The 25,603-nt window shown below is 55.6% G+C and overlaps 8 protein-coding genes across 8 annotated transcripts; all 8 read right to left on the bottom strand.

The window, feature by feature from the left end:
- Nucleotides 1–1,538: 1,538 nt before the first annotated feature.
- LMXM_34_2240 (conserved hypothetical protein) lies at nt 1,539–3,098 on the bottom strand (the record flags this gene model as incomplete). The annotated part of the gene is made up of 1 exon (XM_003879172.1): nt 1,539–3,098. The coding sequence occupies one exon, from the start codon at nt 3,096–3,098 to the stop codon at nt 1,539–1,541; it is 1,560 nt and encodes a 519-aa protein (XP_003879221.1).
- Nucleotides 3,099–4,261: 1,163 nt separating this feature from the next.
- On the bottom strand, nt 4,262–5,137 carry LMXM_34_2230 (conserved hypothetical protein; the record flags this gene model as incomplete). Its single annotated transcript, XM_003879171.1, has 1 exon — nt 4,262–5,137. One exon carries the CDS (start codon nt 5,135–5,137, stop codon nt 4,262–4,264), a length of 876 nt encoding a protein of 291 aa, XP_003879220.1.
- A 1,578-nt stretch (nt 5,138–6,715) lies between these two features.
- LMXM_34_2221 (kinetoplastid membrane protein-11) lies at nt 6,716–6,994 on the bottom strand (the record flags this gene model as incomplete). The annotated part of the gene is made up of 1 exon (XM_003879170.1): nt 6,716–6,994. One exon carries the CDS (start codon nt 6,992–6,994, stop codon nt 6,716–6,718), a length of 279 nt encoding a protein of 92 aa, XP_003879219.1.
- Nucleotides 6,995–8,677: 1,683 nt separating this feature from the next.
- Nucleotides 8,678–8,956, bottom strand: LMXM_34_2220 (kinetoplastid membrane protein-11; the record flags this gene model as incomplete). Its single annotated transcript, XM_003879169.1, has 1 exon — nt 8,678–8,956. The coding sequence occupies one exon, from the start codon at nt 8,954–8,956 to the stop codon at nt 8,678–8,680; it is 279 nt and encodes a 92-aa protein (XP_003879218.1).
- A 2,737-nt stretch (nt 8,957–11,693) lies between these two features.
- Nucleotides 11,694–11,972, bottom strand: LMXM_34_2210 (kinetoplastid membrane protein-11; the record flags this gene model as incomplete). The annotated part of the gene is made up of 1 exon (XM_003879168.1): nt 11,694–11,972. One exon carries the CDS (start codon nt 11,970–11,972, stop codon nt 11,694–11,696), a length of 279 nt encoding a protein of 92 aa, XP_003879217.1.
- Nucleotides 11,973–18,563: 6,591 nt separating this feature from the next.
- Nucleotides 18,564–19,388, bottom strand: LMXM_34_2200 (putative RNA-binding protein; the record flags this gene model as incomplete). Its single annotated transcript, XM_003879167.1, has 1 exon — nt 18,564–19,388. The coding sequence occupies one exon, from the start codon at nt 19,386–19,388 to the stop codon at nt 18,564–18,566; it is 825 nt and encodes a 274-aa protein (XP_003879216.1).
- A 1,523-nt stretch (nt 19,389–20,911) lies between these two features.
- Nucleotides 20,912–21,406, bottom strand: LMXM_34_2190 (putative 60S ribosomal protein L12; the record flags this gene model as incomplete). The annotated part of the gene is made up of 1 exon (XM_003879166.1): nt 20,912–21,406. One exon carries the CDS (start codon nt 21,404–21,406, stop codon nt 20,912–20,914), a length of 495 nt encoding a protein of 164 aa, XP_003879215.1.
- Nucleotides 21,407–22,079: 673 nt separating this feature from the next.
- On the bottom strand, nt 22,080–25,277 carry LMXM_34_2180 (conserved hypothetical protein; the record flags this gene model as incomplete). The annotated part of the gene is made up of 1 exon (XM_003879165.1): nt 22,080–25,277. One exon carries the CDS (start codon nt 25,275–25,277, stop codon nt 22,080–22,082), a length of 3,198 nt encoding a protein of 1,065 aa, XP_003879214.1.
- Nucleotides 25,278–25,603: the final 326 nt, after the last annotated feature.

The raw sequence follows: 25,603 nt of genomic DNA, 5'->3' as shown, positions 1-25,603 counted from the left end.
AGTGTCGCTCCAGGTGCATAAAACGCAAGGTTGACGCTTGACCTCCCGATTGAGCTTCTATGAGGATAGAGCCTCAGTGGTGTGGGGGGGGTTAGTGAGTGGCGAAGTAGAGAGCCTGGGAGGGACACTGCGGACAGGCCGACATCATCACACACGGAGATAACAACTCGTGTAGAGAGAGCCACGCGACGGGAACGCAAAAAGAAAAAAGAAAGGTGTGTGTGTGTGGAAAGATGGAATAGACACAAACACTGGAGGCAGAGGGCGATACAGCCGTCAACAGGAGGACCACAACAAGTTGAGAATGGAGACGAGGACAGCAAAGGCGCGAGTGAAGTACGACGTCGGTGCTCAGCGCAAGAGAGTACACAAACAGCGAGGAGAAGCCCACACGAGCTGCAATGGAAAACTGAAGACTCGAGCCAAACCTCTCGGGTACAAGAGAAGGGGAAAGGGAAAAAGAAGGAGGGAGGCCACCGCGAAGCGCACGCACGTGCGTGCACCTTCCCAGAATGGGAGAGAGTGCGAGATTGTGTGCGCAGCTGTTGGCGGCGATGGTGATCTAGAAAAGCACAAGACACAGCCACCGGTGTGAATGTATATGACAGGGGTGGTGGTGGGTGTTTCGTCGTGTGCGCGTATCTGCGCGGTTGTGGGTAGCCGAGTGTGCAGTGGAGTGCCTTCTCCGCGCCTCGTCGCGCAGAAAACGAACTCAGAGACGCCAAGGGCGACGATGGGGTGAGGAGCCGATCACACTAGACTAGAGTACAAGCAAAGGAGCAGCAGCGGATGAAAGAGGGAAAAGGGGGAGCTAGAATAGGGAAAGAACGAAGAGCACTCAAAGGCTGAAGAACGCTGCTAGGCGGACTGGCACGCGAAAGACTTCTGCAGCAGCAACAGCGGCACACACACACACAAAAGATGAGGGGCGGAAGTGGAAGGTGATGAAGGTATGTGGAGTCGCAAGAAGAGGGCGAAGGAGAAGTTGAACAGAAGTCCATGCAAGCAGTGCTTGGGGGGGGGGGGGGGGGCAGTCACTCATTATGAGAGAGACGCGATGCCACACTAACGCAACGGATGCATCGAGAGCGCGCGCGCAGGAGTCACGATTATGCCCAAGAGCAGAAGGATGGTGTACAGGTATTGAAAAGAGGGAGAGAGGCGATCCGCCAAACAGAGAGCAACGGCAAGCCGAGTGCCCCGCCACAATTATCCCACCCGCACCCTCTTCGCCCACTCGTGATTTCCGTTGCGCGTTGTCGCACAGTCTTTTTAATCTTTTTTTTGTTTTCCATCTTCGCCTCCTCCTCGCCCGCCACGAAAAAAGATGAGAAGCGCATACACAGCATGTCTGGAAGGAGGCTATTCAACAGCAGCGGCGGCGCACCATCTGTGTGGGTGTGACGGACGCCTGGGGTGGTAGCATCCCGCATTTGCTGGGCATCAGCACTCCCCCTCCCCCAGGACCACGTGTAACACATATACTTACTTGCTCGTGTGCCGCATCGCTGTCCCACAAATCGTGGAAAACACACCCATCACACATCAGACGTCCTCGGTCTTTCGCTGGCGTGGAGAGAGAGACACTGCCTTCCCCCAAGCACTGCAAATGGATTCCTGTTCAACCCTGCCCGCCCCTCCGACAGCGGTGTCGCGTTCATGCTCCGCGCACTGCACGTCAGCACAAAGTGGTGCAGTTGCACCTGCAGCGGCGGCTTTGCAGCAGAGGCACTGGCTGTGGGTACGTGGGCGTCCAGAATGACCTGCAGCATGTCTAGCGGATCGTTCATACCGCGCCGACGGCGCACGCCGAGAGGCGACCACGCTGCAACAAGGTCCTCCAGATGACCTTCGGTACCCTGACCCAAGCTAGCAGTTCCATCCAGCGAGGCTCCTGTAATATCGACGAAAAAGCTCTCCTCATTGCCTCTCACCGCCGAAGCAGCCGTCCTCCGCCGCTGTTGCACCTCTGCTCTGAACCGCATCTTGTTCCACCACAAGGATCCCGTGGAGCCGTAGAGAGCTTGATACAGCGGGGTTGCGCGGTAGTGAGCCGCCAGCTGGGCGGGCTGGAGGGCGTACTCGGATGTGAACCAGCGACGCCGCACGCTAGGGAAAGGAAAGAAGACGTCGGCGTGGCCGGAGCGCAGTGTCTCGTGTACCTCGACGGCACGACGCAGATGGCGCACGTGCTCGACATCCGTGCCCGGCTCTCTGGAAGCGTCGCTGGCAGCCAGCCCCAGCGTTTCTCGCGCATCCAAGTGTGTACTCTCGATGTAATCCCTCGCATCCGTCGCCGCCCACTCCGGCGCAGCGACCCCTGCCTCCGCGACGTGCCCGAGGATCGCAACGACTCCGTGCGGGCGCAGAGCGCGGTGTGCGAGGGATAAGTGCCACGGTGCGTCGAAGAGCATCTCATGGGCAAACACGTTACCTGGTAACACAATGAGGTCCAGAGAGCCCGGGGAAACATGCTCGAGCGGCGAGTACAGGGAAGGTATCCTAGCTGTAGAAGCACTCGTAAGATGGTCCCCACCGTCACCGCGCGGCACCAACGACGCGCCCGGCGGCGGCATCGGTAGTTCTACACCAGCTGTATCACCTTCGGAGGTGCCGTTCGGCAGAGACAGCAGAGTTTGGGCAGCATCTGCGGCGGCTGTCTGGACTCCCTTGTACTTGCGCGGCGTCAGTGCACCGACATGGGCAGCGGGGATATGCTGCCGACAGCGGTTCCACACGCGCCGAACCTGCCCGTCTGATGCGGTGGAAGGGCAAATCACGAGACAGTCCTTGTAAAAGGGAACGGAGTCTGCGAGCACGGAAAGCCACGCCTCTAGCGGCTCCACGAAAAGGCCTTGTGGGCCACGCGATGAGCCCTGAAGAACATGTCCGAATGGCGACAGAAGGTTTCGCTTCGAGGACGCCGATGCTGCACCAGTGCCCTTACTCTTTGAGTAGCGACGGCCTCGTAGTGAAATCGGTGATTGTTGCCGCCGCACTCCTGTGAGTGTGCTAACACCACGTCGCTGAGGTCCTGCAAAGCCCAACTGAGTCAGTTGCCGCCCACATTGGTGTGTGGATGAAGTGTACAAGGACATGGAACGCCGAGGCAGGGCTTTGGCAGATAAGAGAGTGCGCAACTCTGTCCTCCGCCGTGTCCTCGGCAAGTCCTTTTTTTTCGTAGTATTCCCTCCTCCTCACTGCGGTTGCTCCGCGCGAGCAGCGGGGGTCAACGCAGCAGAGAGCCACCAAAAAAAAATAAGAACAGAGCAAAAACAGATGGAGAGGTGAGAAGCGGGCAGAGTGCGGGCGGAGGAAAGACCGTAAAGGTAGCCACTGAGCACATCCTCATGTGCGGCTGTTTTTTTTCTTTTTTTTCGGCAAGAGAAGACAACGACAGCAACGCCGTTCGAGAAGCGTGGCGCCCTTCCTCACCCCATCGTACACGCAAACAAGACGGAGGATGAGGCCTGGCCAGCAAAGGCCGCCGTCATGGATGGCTCCTCACCAGCTCCCTCCGCAAAACTGTGAAGCTGCTGGCTGCAGTCATGTGGCTCTCTCAGACAAGGCGGCCACTGCAACGTGTACAGCCCAGGCCCTGCTTTACGCATTGAGCGATCGTCTTCGCTTTTCGCTGTCTGCCCTCTTCGCTGAAATGGAAGGGAGGGGGGGCGAAGAACACAAAGACCATGTGGCCCGTTATGAGCTGACGCGCGCACACGCACACACAATCAGCAACAACACAAGACAGAGGCGGAGAAACAAAAGCGCGCAGAGAGAGAAGTTTGCCGGTGGGGGGAGGGGAGGTGTAATAGAGACGTCAGGCGTTGACGTGAATAGCTGCCTGCTATGAAGCACAAGTCCTTACCTTCGCACACACACTTTCTCTCACGCGCCCCGAATTCGCTATTTTTTTTTGTTCTGTCTTTCCAGCATCTCTTCACCGATACCTCCCGTACACGTGCGTTAGTGCTAGAGCATTGCACGCACGCGCACACATACACGTGGCAAGCCGTTGCTACAGCAAGCAGCGTACACGAGCCCGATTACTGGTAATGCGAAAGAGCGAACAAACACACCGGCGAGGGGGTGGTCTTCGAGATGCAGAGAAACAAAGCCCAAACATAGAGAGGTGTGCTCGCTTTTCGGTAGTACCCGCGCAACACCTATTTTCAGCCCCCTTTTTTGACCTCTGCCTCCGGATCGTGTCATGCTCCGTGACCACAGCCGCAGCACTCCCTCCCATCGACGATCGCCGCGGCTACGGGTAGGGTGCGAGAAAGCTAATCTCCGGAACCGCCTGCTGCGGCGACTTTTGCCAGCTGCTGTGCGCGTGCAGTCCATCGTTCATCTCGTTTCGGCGGATGGTCTCGCGCCATATGCCCGTGCGGAAGTACTTTGTGTGCTGCGAGAAGCGCCACTGAGTCCCGCTGCGCGGGTTGTACCCTACGAACTCAGTCATCTTTTGTCCGCGCTGCAGCTCATCAATAAACATGTAGCGCATGCGTGTCCACGGTCGTGGCACCAGCGGCGACTCCGCCAACCCGCACCTCATGCCGTAGCGCTTGAGAGTGTCCTGAACCGGTTCCATCGCCTCTGCGAGGCTTGCGTGCGGCAGCTTCGAATACAGCAGCCCACCCGGGCGGAGCTCGGCGTACAGGGAGCACTGCTCAATGGCATCCATCCCGATGCGAAGGTCCCATTCCCCGTTCAGCGGAGTGAGACCCCACTCGTCCGGCTGCACGAAAAGAGGGTTCAACACTACGGGGATGCTCTGTCCAGTGATGTAGAGCACCACTGGCCCCGCCCGGATCGCGTTGGCGTGAGCGCCGTTGTCTGCCGTCTTGGCTGCCGCATCGGACGAAGACAACAGCGCAGGAGTGCGACTCACACGATCGCCGTAGTTCGGCTTTGCATACACCGCCTCCTCCGTGTGGTAGCCCGTGAGAAGGCGCGTTGATGGGCACCGAAGCTGTTCCAACCAATGTAGCGGCACTACCGTCGTGGGCAGGAGGGGGTCGACTAGGGCATCCTCTACGCGAATCGAGCGACGATGGTTGCGGGACATGATCTTGTAGTCGATGTACATGCTCCCGCACTTCATGCGGAATCGAAAGGCACGGCAACTTCGCAGCATTGCTACAATGAAGAGTGAAGACTCGCTGTGGGTGCAGCCTAGACGTGTGTGAGTGACGTTGTATCAGTGCGCGTGTGGGCAAACGCCTCTCAGGCGCAACCCCCTCAACAGAAGAAAACCAAGGTTTCAGCCTCTCTGGAATTGCCGTCAACGGCGGAACGAGGGACGCGCCTACCCCGGTGAACAGAAGCCGGCACGGCTACGAGAACAAAGCGGCTCTTCTCAGTGGGACGCGAAAAAAAAGCGCGTTGAGGGTCAAGCACACGCGCACACGGACATGCACCCAAATGTAAGCAAGTGTGCACACAACGCCGTGGAAGCGACAGAGGTGCAGAGAGAGAAAAATGACAGACGCAGTGGGAAAGGGCCAGGACCGGAGTGGCGGCGGCTACTACTGATGGTGCCAGCAACGCAGGGAGAGAGCATAGGCTTTTTGGATACAAAAAAAAGCACCACGGGCGGTAGTGCGGAAGCGGGGCGGAGCACAAAGGCCACCCCGGGTGGACGCACCGCGCTGTGGAAGAAACCCTTTGCCAGCGAAGCTCCCCTTCCCCCTACAACGCCTCCCCCAAGTCTCTCGCTCTTGAGATCTTCGAGGCCCGAGTGCAGAAGGGGAAGGAGGAGGGGAGGCGAGGGGAGGGGAGAAAAAAATGTGTTGCGCACCCGCATGCATCCCAGACCCTGTCGACCACTCCCGATGCGCGAGAGAACGAGACGAGACAAGAGAGCCGCCCATGAAACAACAGAGTGGCTAGTTGAGTAGTCCCCTCCCCCTCCCCCTGTCTTTCGATCGTCACTCGTTTCCACGGAAGGGAAAACGTGCCGTGGGGCTTGCTAGCTGCATGTGTGTGTGTGGGGGGGGGGGGGGCATGCACACACACACACACACACATATATATATGTATACATGTATTTTCTTTTTTTTCTTTCGTTCTTGGACCTCCAGAATAGAGAGGCGAAGAAGCAAGAAGAAATCAATAACAAAACAAATCGAAGATTACATACACGCAAGCGGTGTAACGAACAAACCAAAGAAGGAGGAGAGAAGGAAGAGGTCAATGCGAAAGAGAAAAGGCGTACAAGGAAGAAGAAAAAGGGGGTGTAAATATATAAATAAATAAACGAAGGCGGGTGAAGGGAAGAAGTCGCAAGGAGGGAAGGAGAGGAGTGGAGAGCGAGGCGGGTACGGTCGATACGCGGTAAAGGACGCAGAACGATGCATGACGGAAAGGAGAGGTGGGGGAAGAGGAGGGATATCCTGGAGTACGACGAGGCACGCGAAACAAGAAAAAAATGAGGTGGTAGAGGACGATGGTGAGGAAGAAGGTGAGTTGCGCACCGATAATCTCCAGTATGCTATCATGCCGGTATTCATGACATACAGGCGGTGCAATCCAAGCTCCTATCACCTACCCGCCTACACCGACAGCGCCTCTCCTCCAACATGTCTGCCCCTCTTCCCAGTTCCTCAGCCCCGCCCTCCCCGCACGTCTAGCTGCACGCTACCCCAGCATGCCTACACGCTTCTTCTCGACTATCTTCCTGTTTCTATGAAATCAAGTAGCTTGGCTGTCAGACTTACTTGGACGGGTACTGCGCAGCCTTCTGCTGCTCAAGCAGCTCGGCGAACTTCTGCTTGAAGTGCTCCGAGTGCTCGTGCATCTTCTTGTTGAACTTGTCTGTGTGCTCCTTGATCATGCGCTCGAACTTCTCGTAGTGCTCCTTCATCTCGGGCGACAGCGTCGACTCATCCGGCTTGTCCGCAAAGAACTTGGCGTTCTGCTCCTGCATCTTCCGGTTGAACTCCTCATCCAGGCGGTCCAGCTTCGCCGAAAACTCCTCGTACGTGGTGGCCATGGCTTACGCGGGGAAGGGGGTGGAAGTAAAAGTCGAGCGCGTGAAAGGAGAGGGTGGTGTGTTGGTGTGGGTTAAATGGATAGGTGACGAAAATGAGAGCGGGGGAATACTCGAAACTACACACGTGCGCCGATGTGCGTGATACGGTGGTTGTGAAAGGAGAATGCGTTGTGAGCAGAGAGCGCGAAATGAAGCGGTTTTGTGTTTGTGAGGGTTGCGTGTTGGTGCGCGCGTCGCAAACAGAGGCACATGCACCGACGCGCGTATTGACAGGCGGTTTGGCAAACACGAGTGGGGGCCGGCCGCAGCGCACACGGAAGCGAAGAGTAAGGAACGGGGAAAGTAAGCAGAGAGGCGCACACGTAGAAGTCAAAGGATTACAGCAGGCGAAGAGTACGAAAGACGAGGTGCAAGGAAGCGCTCCAAGGACAAGGAGTGAGAGCGGCAGCAAAAGGGTACAGCGCACCGGTTGGCCGAGGAGCGGTCGTAACGGAAAAAAAAGGTATCCTGCCACAGCGTTTGGCGATACCCTTTTCTGTACACTTGTTCCCACCTCACACCCCACACTCATGCCGAGATGAGTCAGGATGGAAAGGATGAAAGCGGAGGGGGTGGGGTCACGATAAGCGAGCGCAACAAGAGCTGTTTGGCGGGGGGGGGGGGGGAAACAGCGCTGCATCAATGCCTGTGCAACACCGCGAACGAACAGGAAAAAAAAGGCAGCTGGGCCTTTCTTTTTCGTCGCCTCCCTGGGACCTCACAAGCCATGCTCCCTCGCCTCGCGTGACCGTATGCACTGGCGGCATCCCTGTCTCCATCACGAGAGGACGAAAGAGAGAGCCACCCCCACACACGCATAGCCCCGCACACGCCGCTACTCGTTGATCATGCCGTTCCAGTGCCTCCTTCAGCCACAATCCGATTTCGGCTAAATGGCACGCACTCATGGTCTCTTGATGATCGGTATCACTTGCTTCTTTTGTGTTCTTCCTTTGCCTTTTCTTAGTGGTTTGTCACAAAAACAAATACATGATGGCGAGTACGCTCCGCGTCACTGCGCTTGCGCTGCACAGCTCGGTGTGTCCTGTCCTGCACGCAACAGTACACCAAAACAGCAACGCACAGAATCTTCACGAACACGCGCACGCACTAAAAACGAACGCACAAAAACTCTCCATTCTCTCGTCTAATGTTTTTTTTTCTTTAGGTGGTAGATTTCGCCCTCCCCCTTTCATCACTGTATACATAACTGCATTGATGGTGTGTGTGTAGCCTGTTGAGCCCACTTGACAGCCTTGAACGGCCACCTCCTGCGGCAAGCGCGCGCTTACATGGAAACGACCGCGTACAGAAGCATGCGCACGCGTGCACGTCGTCACTGGGCATGTCCTTCGCCTCCGCTTTCTCTCTAAACCCTCCCTACTACACAAGCTGACGAATAGCTGAAGAACAAGGGAGAGGTTCATACGAAGGCAGGAACAACGAGCGAGACAGGGGTGGTAACAAGGCTACCTCTGGGCATGTATCGAGCACGCGACTCAACACACAATGCAGCACGAGAAGAGAGGGGGAAAGGGAGGAAAATAAAACCGCGAACACGCAAAAAGGTGAGGCTGATCGGCGTCTTTATATACAAAAGACACCGAATCTCACCCTACAGTGGCTTTGCCCACGCTGTCAGACTTACTTGGACGGGTACTGCGCAGCCTTCTGCTGCTCAAGCAGCTCGGCGAACTTCTGCTTGAAGTGCTCCGAGTGCTCGTGCATCTTCTTGTTGAACTTGTCTGTGTGCTCCTTGGTCATGCGCTCGAACTTCTCGTAGTGCTCCTTCATCTCGGGCGACAGCGTCGACTCATCCGGCTTGTCCGCAAAGAACTTGGCGTTCTGCTCCTGCATCTTCCGGTTGAACTCCTCATCCAGGCGGTCCAGCTTCGCCGAAAACTCCTCGTACGTGGTGGCCATGGCTTACGCGGGGAAGGGGGGTGGAAGTAAAAGTTGAGCGCGTGAAAGGAGAGGGTGGTGTGCGCACCTTGAGCGACAATCGGAAGGCAAACAGAAAACGTGGAAGGAAGAAAAAGTAGAAGACGTGTGGGCTTGGGTTAACAGCGTTGGTTCAAAGGTCTGCTTGGCCGGTGTCCGTCGGTTGGCGAATTAGAGATCAGGATTGTGTTGGGGAACGGCCAGCGAGGACCGCGTCAAGGACATCAGCACACACGGACAACGGTATGGCACGTGTATGGGTATGTAAGAGAGGCGGAGGTGTGTTTTATCGTTCAATGTGTATTCGTGTGTTTAGGGAGGCAAGGAGCCGTCCAGAGAAGTATGCGAAGAGGGCAGTAGGGCACAGAGCACCGCAAGAACACCAAAGAAATATGTAAACAGGGGGAGGAAAGAGTAGGTTGTAGTCGCAGATGTGGCGCTGTCCGTTCTCGTACATATGCATTGCTAGTTTTGTATGTCCAGATAACGCGGTGAGAACCAGGGGGCCATGTTCATGAGGAAGGGGAACAGGAGGGGGTTCCCACGCCGCAAGAACCCCATCTCTGGGCTACTTGCCGAAGAAAAAGAAAGAAGGCTTGCACGTGCCTTCGGGTTAGGGAAAGTCCGCAGGCTTCGATGCGGCGCGCCTTTTCGCTGTTGTTCAAGTTACGCTTTTGTTTCTTTTCTTCCCCTTTTTCGGGAGGTCTTTGTGCGTGTGTGTTGTCGTTGTTTAGGTGATGTACGAGAGACGGGGGGTAGCACAGTCGAAGAGTGAAGCAAGAGGGAGAGTGAGAGAGAAGTGCGCGAGATGCAAAACACAGAGCGAGAGTAATAAGCAAGACAAAAAAATAAATGAAGGTCCAGGAAGCATGAAGAAGCAGGAAATAAAAAAGGAAAATTACTCACACGCATCGAGAAAGAGAGAGCACGAAAGAGGATGAGCGAGAGTAGCGTCGCTCCGAAGGCGAGAGTAACGGAAGCCAACTTCAAACTGCGTGGAGAAGAAGGGTGTGAAGCACGAAAAAAAAGGTCGTCAAGGTATGTGTGGTTGGTAACCGTGCTCTTCGCAGCGCTTTCTCTTGAAGACTTGCTGAGTTAACGGCACAAAGCAAAGCGTGAGAGGAGATGGTAATATTAGAAAGAGTAGCGGCAGCAAGTAACCAAAAATATACGAGGAGTGATGTGCAGACATTGTCCGCCCATCCTCCACACATACACGCGCGTATGCGCGTTTGGGTATGTGTACGAGTGGAAAAAAAAGGGGTGGGGATGGGGGACGGGAACACACTGCATGTTCATCTGCCGAAGAAGCACCACACTGTATGGACTCTCTTCTCCCGCCTCATGTTTTCCCGAGTGCCGGCCTTGACTTTGCCTTCTTCTTTCACTCTCTTCTCTCTCAGAGTCCCCGCGCGCACTCTCTCCGACGCTCTACGGGCCTCGTCCATGTATGTGTGGGAGAGTGTGCTGAAAGATAAGAGAGAAGGGAAAGTCGAGGAGGGGGAAGTGTACAGTGGAGTCTAGGGCGATGAAAAACAAAAGTCCGCAGCGGGGATACAAGCGGACAGGAAAGACGACGAGGAAAAAGAGCGGTTCAACACGGGGACAGCCATCACGCCTCGGAGAAGGTGCCTGGGTCGAAAGACGAATCCAAACAACCACAAAAAAAAGAAATATGAGTAAGGGGATGTCGGGAAGCGCGCCGTGTGTGCGTGCGTGCAGGGGGGCTCAAGATAGCTCAAAAACAGAAACGTCCCATATAGATGGAAAGGTGTGCGCGCAGGCAAAGTTCCATGACAGGCACTGAACGCAACGCATGCTGTGACCACAGAGCCAACGTAAGTTGTACTTGGAGACTCTACCAAGACTAGAGCAGAGAGCAACCGTTCGCTTTTCGCAGTTCCCTCTCACCCGAGCCCGCTCCGTGTTTCCTCTCGCCGATACTGACACTTTAGAGATGTGAGCATGTTGACGGTAGAGCATGTACACGGCAAAAGGGCAGCAGAGCGCAGGGGACGGGAACGCAGATGGCAACAGAGTACAAGAGAAGGTAAACAGACGCAACCAGGCGGCTTCACCACCGCACCGTTTGCCTCACTGCGTTCCCCGGGCCTTTGACCAATTCATGAATATGAGAGAATACGATAAGGAAAAGCGGTGCACGTCGAGAAAACAAGAAACCTTCAACATTGCACGGTTCCACCTCACTCCTCTATCGGCATGGCCTCGGATACGCCACGACCACAAGCGGGCGTGTGCGCACACAAGCGTAGAGATTGTTTCAATGGAAAGCTTCAGAGAGAAGGTCGGGAGGCGACGCACACTTTCACCTGCGCTCATCATCTCTTCCCCACAACTGCTATCCAGTTCCCTGCGCTGATCCGCATTATCCACGCATCCACGCGCCGGCCGGACAGACACACACATACCGTTCGTGGGCACACGAGTGACGCCTGTGGCAAACGCCTTCCCCTACGCCCACAACGGCAGGCACGCATACCGCTACGCTTCTAAATTCTGTGACGCTCATCAAACCCCGTCCCCGCCTCTCGATGCAGCACTGTCTTCTTCGTCACTGACTTCCGAAGCAAATCGCCGGTGTTTCTTCGCCTTCGACCTCTTCCCCTGCCCGAAAGTCCCACGCAAAACTTCGACATACACATATGTGCCACTCTTGGTGGTATCCGGCGTGGTGCGAGTCGCTTAACCGTTTCGAGTGCTACTTGCACATGTTCTGCGCAGCCTTCTGCTGCTCAAGCAGCTCGGCGAACTTCTGCTTGAAGTGCTCCGAGTGCTCGTGCATCTTCTTGTTGAACTTGTCTGTGTGCTCCTTGATCATGCGCTCGAACTTCTCGTAGTGCTCCTTCATCTCGGGCGACAGCGTCGACTCATCCGGCTTGTCCGCAAAGAACTTGGCGTTCTGCTCCTGCATCTTCCGGTTGAACTCCTCATCCAGGCGGTCCAGCTTCGCCGAAAACTCCTCGTACGTGGTGGCCATGGCTTACGCGGGGAAGGGGGGTGGAAGTAAAAGTTGAGCGTGAAAGGAGAGGGTGGTGTGCGCACCTTGAGCGACAATCGGAAGGCAAACAGAAAACGTGGAAGGAAGAAAAAGTAGAAGACGTGTGGGCTTGGGTTAACAGCGTTGGTTCAAAGGTCTGCTTGGCCGGTGTCCGTCGGTTGGCGAATTAGAGATCAGGATTGTGTTGGGGAACGGCCAGCGAGGACCGCGTCAAGGACATCAGCACACACGGACAACGGTATGGCGCGTGTATGGGTATGTAAGGGGGGCGGGGGCCAGATAGAAAAGCAAATGGAGCAGGTAAGGAAGTGCCACAGTGGGATTATGCGGAAGCGGAGATGCATCAATGCGAAGGCCGTGCCAATTACAGCGAGAAGAGCGCGCAAGTCTACAACGTTGCACAGACACCTGCATGATAGAAAGGGAAGGGCATTGGGTGCTGGGTAGTGCAACGGAGGTTCTATTCAACCGCCACGTGCGCCGCTAGGGAGCGGGTGAGAAAGAAAGCCCACAGTCCGCTCCTCTAACGTGCTACTTTCACGGTGTGCGAGCAGCGAACAGAGGAAGTAAAGTTCCCCTACCGGCACAGGCGCACCTGCGGAGACCTTCGAGGTCGGCTCATGTCAGGTGCGTCGCACACCTCTCGCTGGATCGCTAAATGGCATACGCACACACGCACAGAGTGGGAAAGTGCCTGTGCGTCTGTGTGTGTGTGTGCGTGTAGGCGTACGTGTACGTGGCTGCATGCGGCTGAGCCAGTGAGACGCCCTTGCCCTACCTTCCGATGCCCCTCTCCTCTTCCTTCCTCTCCACCGCAAGGCAGAGCCGGTCACTCCTTGGGCGCCCTCCACCCCTCCGCGGGTTCGCTGTTGTGTGGACTGTTCTCATTATCGTCGACTTACGGAAGAGTGGAATAACATGAAGAGAAAAACAAAAGAAAAGAAAGGGCCAGAGGAAACGGAAAAAAAAAACGAAAACAAATGGAGAAAATAAAATAAAAAGGAGAAAGAACGCACCGACAACTCAGCCAAACAAAAAAAAAAACAAAGAAAACGAGGAGGAGCCACTCGCACCTTTACGGACACACACCCGACAAGACAGAGAGTGACGCAAGAGAAACCCTGAGAGGCACACAACGAGAGAGAAGGCGAGGATGAGAGACGGAATGGCATACGTCAGAGTGCACACCACAAAACACACAACACAAAAAAAAAAGATGGATTATCCTACGCCCGTGCGAACACGGACACGCTCGCACAAATGCAACCCACCCAGCGGCAGAAAAAGACGCATGCGGGCCGGTACAAAGAAACAAGTGGCGGCAAACGTCTGAACAAAAAAAAAAGAATGCGAGCGAGGCTCTCACATGTAGGACGAGAAACGCGCCCTTGCGTTGATCCAGATTTCTGTGAGCGCAACGTGTCTTCCCGCCGGTCGTCAGTTTCGCCAGTCCCTGTGGTACACCTGCCTCTCCACATCCCCGTTCGCTACCGCTGCTACGCGCGGAAGAGGACAGAAGCCACACAACCAGTTGTTGGGCGTTCGCGCCATCCTCATAACTCCCTCTCTCTCCCTCCTCCTCTCGTCAAACCATCTGTGCATCATTGTCTTCTTCGCCCATTCTCGCTCTTCCTCCTCCTGCATACAAACAGGAACAGCACCTTTATTTTTTTCCGCTTAATATTCTTCTTCCTTCGCGGTTTCGTTGCTTTTTTTTCGCTGTTTTTCTTCAAACGTTCAGTCCTCCTCGTTGTTGTTGTTGTGTGTATGTCTGTGTATGGGCGTGTGTGGGTGTGCTACCGCTTTTCCTTTCCGCTCCTGAAACCCCCCTCCCCCTTCCCTGATATACACCAACACGTGCACAAAAGCATAGATAAACGTACACAGAGAGAGAGAGACGCGCGCATACACGCACAAGACCAAGACGAAAACGCACACACGCACACACACACATACATATATATGTACGAACTCGGAGAGGGAAGCAGAGACAGAGACAGATAGAAACGGAGAGCTCGTAGCATTAAAGGCAGCCCAAGAAAAAGGGAGAAAACAAACAAGACAAAAAAGAGGGAGCGCACTGCTGCCCTCTTCCTCTGTTTGTTGTTTTTGTTGTTGTTTTTGCCTTGCCCATGTCTACATCGCCCTATCTGTCTCTCCCTCACATTCGCGTCAATTCTCTCTGCCTTTCATTGCCAAACTCTTGCGGTACGCGTCTCCTCGCCGCGTGTCCTCTTCTGTTCCCTACCATTCTCTCCCCCTCCCCCTTCCCTCTCTCCCTCTGGGACTGCTGGAGGCCGACCTCTGGCCCTCTCTCTCTTCCTATTTCTTTTTTTCCAAAGCGGTAGAGACCAAGCACACCCTCTTATCAATCTCTGCCATCAACAATGCAAAAAAAGGGAGGGGAGGAAAAAGAAATGATATATATAGAGAGAGAAAGCTCTCCTTTCTTGCCGCTGTGTATTTCGTCATCCCACGCGGTTGAGTTGTGCCCACGCGGGGTGAGAAGGGGCTGTCTAAGACACACACACGCGCACGCACGCAGCCAGGCACACCAGGCAGCGGGGGTCCCTTTAGTTGGCCAGTCCACGGCTAGCAACGAAAAAAAGAAGCAACGGCATGATCGGTCTTTTGAATTTTTGTGTTGACTTCGAAAAATAGCAGAAATTCTCAGCAACAACGATCCTTATTCTTGTCTTTCAGTTTTTCCCGTTCCCGTTCGGCGGACGCCCCCACACGGAAAACTCCCTCACTCGCTCGTTCTCGTCGACTTCCTCTCTTGCCTGTGCACTCTCTTGGAGGTGGTCTCTCAACCGCTCCAGATATCATTGACTTTCCCTCTCCCCCCCATATCTCTTATTGCCCTGCAGTTCATCCTCGCTGCTACACTGTCTCGACAGCGCCACCACCAACTGATGCCTTCATCGCAGAAGAAATGTGTGTCGCCGTTGCTGAAAACCGCTTCGCCTTCTCTGTGGCCCGTTTTGATGGTATTGCCCCCGTGAACCGCTGCAAGGAGAGCGCTTATGCGTGTGCCTGCATCCTGCTGCCTCACTTCTTGCGCGTAACGGTGGCACTCCGCACAAAGCAAGTTGAATGCGAAGTACTGAAGAGAAAGAGGTTTGGCAAAGCGTGGAGGCGTGCGGTGGAGGCACATCCTGCAAGGAGATCGTCGGTGCACCTTTTTGACGCCAACATACGTCGCGAATTCTTTTTTACCCTGCGCACAACGACGTGCAAAACACGTGCACACAGCAGATAGAAAGGGAAAAAGCAAAGAAAAAACAGAAGACATGTGAGCGTAGGGCGGAGATGGAGGAGAGACCGGGGGAAAAACAGGGGTAAGGCTGTACACGGTTATCAGTAGAGAAGATTCAAAGCTGTACAATGCGCGCGCGCACAGGCCCACACACACAGAGTTACACGGCACCCAGCATATATACAACGGCGATGGAGAAAGAGCACGCTCGCCATCGGCACGAACAAAGGAGACAGAGGAGGGATGAAGTGGCGCACCAGAGAGGAGAGATGCGAGTAAAAGGAGAGGACGGCGACAAAATTATAAAGAGAGAACCAAAATCACAGAACAACAACAAAAACTGAGGAGCGTACAACACAAGGAAGGAAGGGAGGAGTAAAGGAGTGTGGGCGAGGTTCGGTGTACCGATTGTTGTTTTCATGAGCACACGCCCCCATGTGTGTGTCTGTGTGTATGTCTGTGTGTGTGTTTGTGTGTGTGTGTCTATGGGTATCTTGGTGGATGTGTTCGAGCGTTGCTTTTCACCATCTCTCCCCATCCCCCCTCCTCACTATCTCCCTCCCCTCCCTCCCTCCCCCCATTGCATTCTCGGTTCTCTTCTTGTGTTGCCTTCTCTCTGTATATCTCGGTGGGCGAATAAGCTTGTTTGAGCGTAGCGCGTGTGGCGTCGCACGATCAGCAGAGAACAGAAAAAAAAAAGAAGAGGGGAGGAAGAGGCTAAAAAAAAAAAACATCAACAGAACAGAGACACGGACAGAGATGCAGAATGGGGAAAGCGAAACGATGAAACAATGAACACACGCACACACACACACACAAAGCGAGAAAAAAAAGAAAGTCGAAAGAGAAAAAAAAATGATGATGATGATAAGTGGGAAAGGGAGTACGATAGTGCATGTTGGGTTTGTTGGTTGGTTGTTTGTGACGACAACAAGACAGATGAAAGGAGCGCTGCCGCCTGACACACGCATCCACGCACACACACACACACACACACCCAAATATCATCGACACAAAGATGCAGCACACAAGCACAGACACAAGCACGTGACGGAGAGAGAAAACGACGAAAAAAAGGCTTCAAGGAAGACAGAGAAGCGACAGAGATACAATGGTAGAAGGGCATAAAATTTCGCGGTGGTGGACTCACACACAGGTAGAGAGCGAAAGCTTCGGTGTCTGCAGTGTCTCCTTCAAAGGCCAAACTGCGCAGGCAGATGGATAGCAGAGGATGCACACGCAGAGCTCAGAAATGGGGTGACGCAAAAAAAAAGTGCAACCGTGAGAATCTGGGTCCCGATATCTTCCGCCGCGGTCTTCAACTCAAACACTCAAAGGGGTGACACACAAAAAGAAGAAAAGAGCGAGGAAGGGAGCATGGCGTAGCACGCAAGGGTCCTCCGCACACACCTACATGTACAGGCAAAGGGAGATGCATGGAGAGACAATCGGAGGGAGAGAGATGGTAAAGTGGCGGAAAAAAAAGAAAAAAACAAGGAAAACAAAAAAACGAAAGAAACGGCGGAGGAGTAGGGCTGAGACCGAGAGACAGAGAGAAAGAGAACCACAACCACACGACAATCAAAAAAAGAAAAAAGAGCACAAAGACGAAGCCTGAGCGCCCGTCACCTACTACAAACGACAACACCACCGCAGAAAAAGGTGCACATTACAGGACCCTTGAAAAGACTAACCTATCTCTTCGCTTCTTCTTTCCTTTTATCTCTCTCTCGCTTCTCCTTCATTCTTTTTTTTTGTTGTTGTTTGGTTGGCTGGTTTCAAACTGGCAATCACGCGAACGCACACAGACAGACCATCAAGAAACACAAGATAGAGATATATAAGTCAACGAGGCGGAGACGACACATACAGACACACGCGCACAAACAGCAGACACACGAGCATGCATGTGCACACGCACGAACGCATACATGCATGTACACCACAACGCCTGTTTCAACTACACGGAAACAAAGAAAATACAGGAAGAAACCGTACAAGAGGGAAGAAGGTCTGCAATCCAACGCTGCAGGAGAAAAGGGACGCACACACACACGCCCACGCACACATACACATACATGAAAAACTAGTAGATCGATGTGCCGAGACGCAGAGAGAGAGAGAAAAGACCGACTACGTGGATTCTTCTCGCTGAGCTGCATAGAGAGGTAAAGAGAAACACGTGAAAAAAAAGGGGGCGGCAACCTGGAAAAAGAAACAACAAATTTGTACGTGGCGCATGACTTCTTCCTCCTTTGCTGTCGATACCAAGGCCCAACACCCCCTCACCCTCCCCCCTTTGGGTCGGTTCGCTGTTTTTTTTTTACTGCACCCCCGTTCCCGTCCCCGTTTCCTTTTTCTACTTTGGCAAAGAGAAACAATGTGAAAAAACGAGCAAAACAGCGGGAGTAGGAAGCAGCAGAAGTAAACACCAGGAAAAGAGGGTCGATCTAGCGTGATGCACGCATCTCTCGTGTTCACATCTTCCTCCCCCTGTTTCTGTCCTTGCTGCGGGCGTTCTTCGTTCACGAGTCTACGCCACACATGATCCTCCGCCTCCTCGCCCCCACTCCTCTGGAGTGCGGCCCACACACACACACACACATTCACCCTTGCTGACGCTGAATCTCCGGATACGGGGGGTGGGAGGCGGAAACAACGAAAGATTGTAGTGCGCTGGGTTGGTGAGGAGGGTATAGCACGGAGGTGGAGGATCTGCGCACAGACACACACATAGATGCAAAAGGGTCGATAAAGCAACGATGAGTACGTGCCGGTGCAGCAAAACCCGCTTCCACAGGTGCAGACAAGCACAGAAAAAGAGAGAAACAGCTGTCCACGCAGAAGAATGGAGTGATGACAGACGGTGAGACACCAGTTACGGCACCGCAAGGCTGAGGAGCTCCAGCGCGCATTCACAGAGGTCCTCCCTCCACGCACGCATACACACACGCGTCGATGTCGCCTCGTCTACTGGCCTATCGTGGTGGGTCACCTTGGCGCCTCTTCCCCTTCCCTTCTTGTCTGCAGACGTTGCACGTGTTTCGTCATCACTTCCCGAGTCTCTGCCGGCATTCCTTTGCTCCTTCATGATCTTTGGAGTAACTAATTCGGCTTCCATACTGCCGCGCCCCTTCCTTCGCTACGAGAAGCCAAATCATGAAGAAAAGGAGCCGGAAGAGGAGGATGTCCACAACTGTCCCCGTCCTCCGCAGAGGCCCGTGGGTGTGTGTGTGTGTGTGTGCGTGTGTGCGTGGGTGCGTGGGTGGGTGGGTGGGTGGGTGTGGGGGCGTGTGTGTGGGCGCACGTGACTACAGTGTCTTGTTGTCGAGGCGCACGTTCATGGCGCGGTTCGCCATCTCGATGCCGTCAAACTCGGCAATTGCAATCTGCGCCTCATCCTCGGACTTCATGACAACGATGCCCATCCCGCGGCTCTTGCCGTTGCGGCCCAGGATGATCTCAGCCCGCTCGACCAGTCCCACCTGCTGAAACGTCTCACGGAGAGCGCTGTTCGTGCAGTCGAAGGGGAGGTTCGAGACGAAGAGCTTACGGCCCACCTCTGGCACCTGCTGGCTGCGCGGCTTGGGAAGCGGCTCCGTGCCATTCATCTCAGTCGACTCCGCACCGCCGACCTGGTACGGCGTGCCACGGCCATAGGCACTACCCACCATGTTGTGGCGGTTGTACCCGGCCGCAGCACCGGAAGCGGCCGCGCCCTGGTAGTAGCCGCCAGCCGTGTACTGGCCGCGGCTCTGGGGAGCAGTGTTGCCGTAGGCGGGCATCATGTCCCGCTGCACCAGCGGAGGGCGCGGGCCGTCGTCGAACCTTCGCACGATCAGTCGACGGCCCTCGAAGTCGGTCTCGTTAAACATGCGGATGGCATTTTCGGCGCCCTCCACGGTCATCATAGTGACCAGCGCCGAGCCCTTTGGGCGGCCGGTGCGGTCGGCGATGAGGTCTGTGTAGCGCACCTTGCCGGCGTTACGGAAGTAGTCCTTCACGTGCTGCCACGGAGTCTGGAAAGGGAGGTTGCCAACAAAGAGGATCGTGCCCTGGTTTCGGCGGAAGTTATCGGCGTCGCCGGCGTTTTGGATTTCGTCGTTCGACCCGTGCGAGTGGCGCTCCTCCATCATTTTTCTCGAAGTTAAAAAGGAGTTTTTTCTTTTTGTTCGGAAAACGCACAAAAGATCGGGGAGAAGATATGCGGCACTGCACGTAAGGAGAGCACGATCACACAAGCACGCAGAGAAGACACGCAGAATGACAGAAAGAAAGCACGGAAGCAAGCGATCACAAGTAACGAACACACACACGCGCGCGCACGAAAAATAAAAAAAAGAAAAAGAAAACAAGAAAAAAAAGAAAAACACGCGTACACGGCAGAGAAAGGGAGACGGTGCAAGAGAAGACGGGAGGAAGTCCTGTCCTTTGTGTTTGTGCGTGTCCCTTGTGTGTGTGTGTGTGTGTGTGAAGAAGGGAGTGAGTGGGTGTGGGTGTGGGTGTGGGTGTGGGTGTTGCCTTCTTTGTTTGTCTCGTTGTTGTGCTTTAGACAGGGAGACCAAAACACATGAAAGAACACATGCACAAAGTAAAGACGAGGCCTGTTAGGAGAAAGAAACCGACAACAAGAACAACAACCAAACCAAAAAAAAAACCACAACGAAAAATAGGTGACAAGAGACAAATCGGCAGGACAGAGCACGTACAACCAACTGCGTGTTGTTGGTAGGTAAAGTGAAAGAGAGGGTGAGAGAGTTGTTCACCCACGCAGCCGGTGGTGCGGATATGGGGGATGAGGTCCCGAAGACCAAAGAAGTGTAAGATGGAGAGAAATGGGGATGAGGGGGAAGGTGTGTGTGTGTGTGGGGAGGGGGGGCGCAGGCGGTGAGAAGAAGCCACATGTGCAGTAGCGTGTGTGTGCGCGCGCAGACGTTTTTTTTTTTGCAAGTAACCGTGAGAAATGAGAGGAGAGGAGAGGAGGAAGTGAGGGGGAGCAGGTATCATGCACACCCGCCCTCAAAGACACTTTGCCATGGCTTGGGCATACCTTTTTTGTTGTTGTTTTGCTCTTCTTCGTGACCCCCTCACCACCGATCACGAGACAACGTGCGGCTCCTTCCACCGCAGTCAGCATCGTCCCCCCTACCCCTCTCTTTATCTCCTTCGTTATCGTCCCTCTGTTTCGCGCTCGCATGATCACCACTTTTCCGACCCATGGCCATTGGAGACCGCGGATGAAGGTTCTTTGGCTATCCTTACTGCAGGATGCACCACGATTCATGGCCACCATCGCCGTTTTGGCCTCTCACTCACTACACATGAAGGACGAGGCGATGCGAAGAACAGCACATCCGAGGGGAAGGGGGAAAAGGGAGGAGAGGGTGGCGGTGCTGCTGCATCCTGCTGCGGCAGGCGTGTCACGGGGGGTCACACTGAGCGAGCGGTAGGGAAAGAAGGAGGAGGGGCCTCTGCCCATCCTTCGCCAGCTGATCATCCTCCTGGGTGATCGAGCCCCGGCCGATGATAATCTTTCTCGATTGCTTTTTCGTTTTCAAAAAAAAAGAAGTGAAAAAAAAGATAAAAAACTTTTCGCATGCATAAGTACATGCCACCTCGTATGCACCCACGCAGGGAAGAAAACTCACAATGCTACCCCTCAGTTGGGGACCTTCAACTTTCCCTCCCGGACCTTCGCCTGGATGTCGAGCGGGCTCTCGCCATCGACGGTGCAGCCGATGGACACGGCCGTGCCGAGCACCTCCATCACGACGGCCTTGAGATCGCTACCCATGGACTTGGGCTGCGACTCCTTGGCGATCTTGATGATCTCCGCGAAGGGGATGTTGCCGCTATGCTTGATGTTCTTGACCTTCTTGCGGTCGCGCGGCGGCTCCTTCAGCGCGCGAATGAGTCGAGACGCCACGGACGGCGTCACCACCACCGTCGCCACACGGTTCTTGACGCGCAGCTCGCAGGTGACCTTCAAGCCCTTCCAGTCCTTGGTGCACTTGGCGATGTCCTCACCGATCTTCTTGGCGTTGAGACCGAGAGGACCGACCTTCGGGGCCAGGGAGGCTGTCGCAGCCACCTCGCCACCGACGGCGCGCACCACCACGATGATCTCCTGGTTAGGGTCGAACTTCGGCGGCATGGGAAACTGTCGTCCTCAAGCGAGATGAAAGTGGGCACCTGCTCCACGGTGTCGTCATTTTGTTGTTTCAAGAGGGTTTTGTGCGTTGTGTACGGCACATGAAGCGCAAGAGAGAAGAGAGAAGGCGGAGAAGTCAAGTCCGCGAGCAGGACGAAGACAAGGAGAAGGAAGGGCGGTCGAGGAGTTGCAGTCCCACGAAAACGTGACCACCTTCCACGAAGAGCTCTCCAGCGAACGAAGAGGGAGAAGCAGAGGTGCAGGCGCAACCTGCCAGTGGTATACCACAACAGTGCTCATCACCACTGTTTTTTTTTTCTTCACAGCATACCATACGGCGCCGTTGGTGCGATATTGCCCACATGTCTGTCACTTATGTGAAACGGACCCTGCTTGCTCTTCTGTCTGCAGTGTTCTCTTCCGGAAAGGAAATTCGCGTGCCTGCTCTTGTCGTTGCTCGCGCCCACGTTCTGTGCGGCGGCTGGTGTCCGTGAGTAGCACACACGCGCGTGCTCCTTGGCTCAACAAAGAACGTACTCTTGGTGGGGGGCAGAGAGAGGGAGGGGGAGAGAGCCGTCGAGGAAGGAACAGGCAGGAAAAGGAAAAGAGGGAAGAACGATGCGCTTATTCGGTGAGATCTGCAACAGAGGCACCCGTGATAGGACCCTGGTTGACCTCACGTTGGTGCTAGAGCGGGTGCCGGCGTCCTCGGAAACGTAAAAGGGATCGTCTCTCCATTCCACGTGTGGGGATCCCGGTAAAGCCGGGACGCCACCTTGCTCACATCCTTCTCTCTCGTTGACTTGATGTCACCCTCACCGTCCTCGTCGCTGCCGGTCTGCGCGTCTTTCTCGAGAAAACGCATATTCGCGACCTCAAAGGCGATGGGAACCTTGGGCTCATAATTGGGGTATATTTCTGCTGCGTCCTGCACTATATAGCGCACGGCAAAACGGCTCTCCGTGTAGCTGGAGGTGATAACGGTGGTGTCTGCGGGCTCTGGTGCGTTCTCGGGCCTCTTCTTTGTGTACAGCTTGGTGCTTGCTGACGTGTTTACCAGGTTGGCGTGGTTGCTCAGGATCAAGTACATGTAGCGCTCCTCCGTAGCGTCGGTGGTGCCCTCGTCGGAGGCCTCTCCGCGGCCCTCCTCGGACTCGAGCGCGTAGGCTACGCGGCGAGTTGTGGTGTCGAGCAGCCAGGCGAGTGTGTCGTAGAGCAGGTCCCACGTGTGGGTAGCGAGCACCTCAGCCGGCGACGGGGTCGTGATGAGCGACTCTGCGGGCCGCTTCTGCAAATCCCGACGGCTTAAACACCATGTCTGGGGTGTCAACTGCTCGACAGCCAACACCTCCATGGAAAGGCGCTCCTCCTCGCACTTGCCGCGCTGCTCCACGGACTTGTCCCCCTCGCTCTTCTGCGATAACTGCACGCGGTGCAGATGCACCGTCGCGCTGGGAAAGCACGCGAACAGCAAGTCCAGCTGCAGCATTTCCCGAGGGGACAGCATCTCGAGCAGCCAGCGACACGGGGTCGCCGTCTCCGTTAGCGACGAAACGACACACTCAGAGTCAACGGTGGATGGTGACGCTGCCAATGACGGCGACCGATCGTGGGGCGCAGCCGCGGAAGTGACATTGAGGTGCTCCATCTTCGCCATGATCACCATCGGTGAGGCTACTTGAAGAGTCTCGTTGCCAGGTGCCGTCGAGACAGCGGCGGTAACAGGCGCTGCAACGCGAAATACAAGAGGAAGAACGGTGTCAGAGGCAGGTTCCTGCTGCTCCAATAAGTTTTCTACAGACGCGTTGATGGCATTGCCACCCGTCCCGCACGTCAGCGACTGCGCAGTCGCCTGTCTTGTTTTGATGTCTCGCGGCATGGCAGTACTGCGCGAAAGGTGAACTGTGGCGGCAGCAGGAGGGGCCGTTTCTGCTGCCGTGGGGGTTCTTGGGAGATGTCGGGCCTCGCTGGGCGTGACCGCTTCGCCCCTTGACCCTTCGCGGCTAGCGGCTTGGCAGAGCAGATACTCCGCGGCGGCCAGCTGAATGCTTTGTCGACTCTCCGTCACATTCGGCACCGCAGAGCCAACCGCCACGTGCGCGTGGTACACCCCACGAGCGGACGTGGCGTTGTCAGTGTGGCTCGAGTCAGCCTTGCGCCTCACATGAACACAGATAGGAATCCGAAAGGATGTGCGGGGCTCCTCGGTGTCGACGTGCGCAACGAACAGCTTGAGCATCGCCTCAAAGGTTATGGAGAGCGACACAGACGCGACAACGGCGGTGCTGCCTTCATCGTCAACACTTGCTTCTCCATCCTTACCTTGATACTTCGACACTTGCCAGCCAAGGCGTGGGAGGAGGTGATGGGCAACGTACGTGCGTAGTGCTGCCGTGGACAGCGGCGTCAGGCTCGCAGCAGCAGCATCGGTAAACAGGTGGGAAGAAAAGGCAGGAACCGCAGAGGACGTTGTCCTCTCGCTGTCGCCGTCGTCGGACAATCTACCGCCATCCCTTGCGTCTGGCTCATCACCGTCGACTTGTCTGTGCTGGGGCAGAGAAGTTAGCAACAGGGACGCCGATGCGGGCACCAGCGTAACCGCAGACGGGTGCCCTGCTGCAGCTGCCGAGGAATAAGCCTTGACGGTGCCGTCTGACTCCGAGTGGCGGTTGTGCGGGCGACCGCCAGCGGCAGCACCTGAGGGCGCTGCGAAGCTGCGAACCTGCAGATTCGGGAAAGGGGTGGCGACGCCATTCTGCTGGGCGTTGTACAGTTTAATCAGGTGCCACTGAAGGACGCGTAGACTCGGAAAACGTCGCTGAAACACCTGCAGCGGTGTCGCCCCGTGTGACACGCTTTGCTGCAGATCACCGGCGGGACTGTGAGCGACGTCCCTGCTGCGTGCATCCTCTTCGACGGCGCCTGACGCTGCTGAAGAACTCGCCGCCGGAGCGCTACCCGACAGCAGCAGCCCTTTGCTCTCTTTCGCCTTTGCATCATCGAGGAAGGAGATGAGTCGCTTCTGCATCTGGTGTAGGCGACGATACTGCGCAAAGCTAGTCAGCGCTCTGTCCAGGCACGCGTAGGTTGTTGTATGATGGCCAGAGGAGAGTCGCACCACCTGGCACAACGCCTCTCGCCGCAACGCTTCGAGAAACAGTCGTTGCTCCTGCTGCACCACCTTCAACACCTCCGCGGAGTTCGGCGGAGCGGACGGGGAGGGCTGGTGTCGAAGCCACTCAAGCACAAAACCGCGGTAGCGCCGATGCTGGCCGGCTGTCAGGCATGAGTTGAACTCGTGAACTCTCTTCGCCATTGCTATGGCGGCTTCGGTGCCCTCCAACGATGATCCTGTTGGCGGCTGCGACGAGACGGCCATCTTGAACGCCTCCGCTTCCTGCACAAGGAGACGCCGGCAGTACGCCACATCGACGAGGCGGTACACGTCCTGCTCACACCTTGCCGGTTCGTCGAAGAGCTGCGCAAGGTACTGCGCTGTGACAGCGTCCCCCGCCGCAGTGGACTGCGATTGTGGGGCGCTGCGGGCGAAGCTACCTCTATCGGTACCGTCCACGGCTGCATGGACGTCCTCCTCGGCACTCACGATTTCCAACACGGTGGAAAATGCCGACGCGGACGGCTCATTCACGAGCGTAGAGCGGCGTCGCTTTCCGTAAGGGTTGCGACCCTCGCGGAAGTACACAGCTGTAGACGCCTCCATGTCTTCCGTAGAGGTCGGCAGTGGGTAACCGGGGGGGAGCAATGGAATGCTCACATGAGGGATTGTGAGTGTGGCTGAATTTGGCGGCGGGGACTCTTCGAGAGGCGCATCTCGCCCAGCCCCAGCCTGCGCCGTGGGCGCCGGTGGAGGCATGGGGGGAAAGCAGGGAAGACCTGGGAACTCGGCTGCTCTCGCGCGCGCGCAAGGGTGGAAGTTTCGAAAGAGAGCACGTGCACGATGGGTAGTGGGTGAAGCCACAAGCACGTAGAGACACGCAATGATGACGGATAGCAGCGGCAACCCAAAGCAAAAAAAAGAAGAGAGGGTATCTCGTAAGTGCAAAAAAAAGAACGGTGGCATCCATATCAAGAGTGCTTGTGTCGCTATATGTCAGGGTTCAGTGATATCCGCGGGAAGAGTTGCACGCATATGCATGCCTGCAGGAGAACGCGAATTGGCCAGCTGGCAGTCACACGTTA

This window comes from Leishmania mexicana, chromosome 34, assembly GCF_000234665.1.
Source record: "Leishmania mexicana MHOM/GT/2001/U1103 complete genome, chromosome 34".
Taxonomy (NCBI): domain Eukaryota; phylum Euglenozoa; class Kinetoplastea; order Trypanosomatida; family Trypanosomatidae; genus Leishmania; species Leishmania mexicana.
This window is presented reverse-complemented; position numbering and strand designations above follow the sequence as displayed.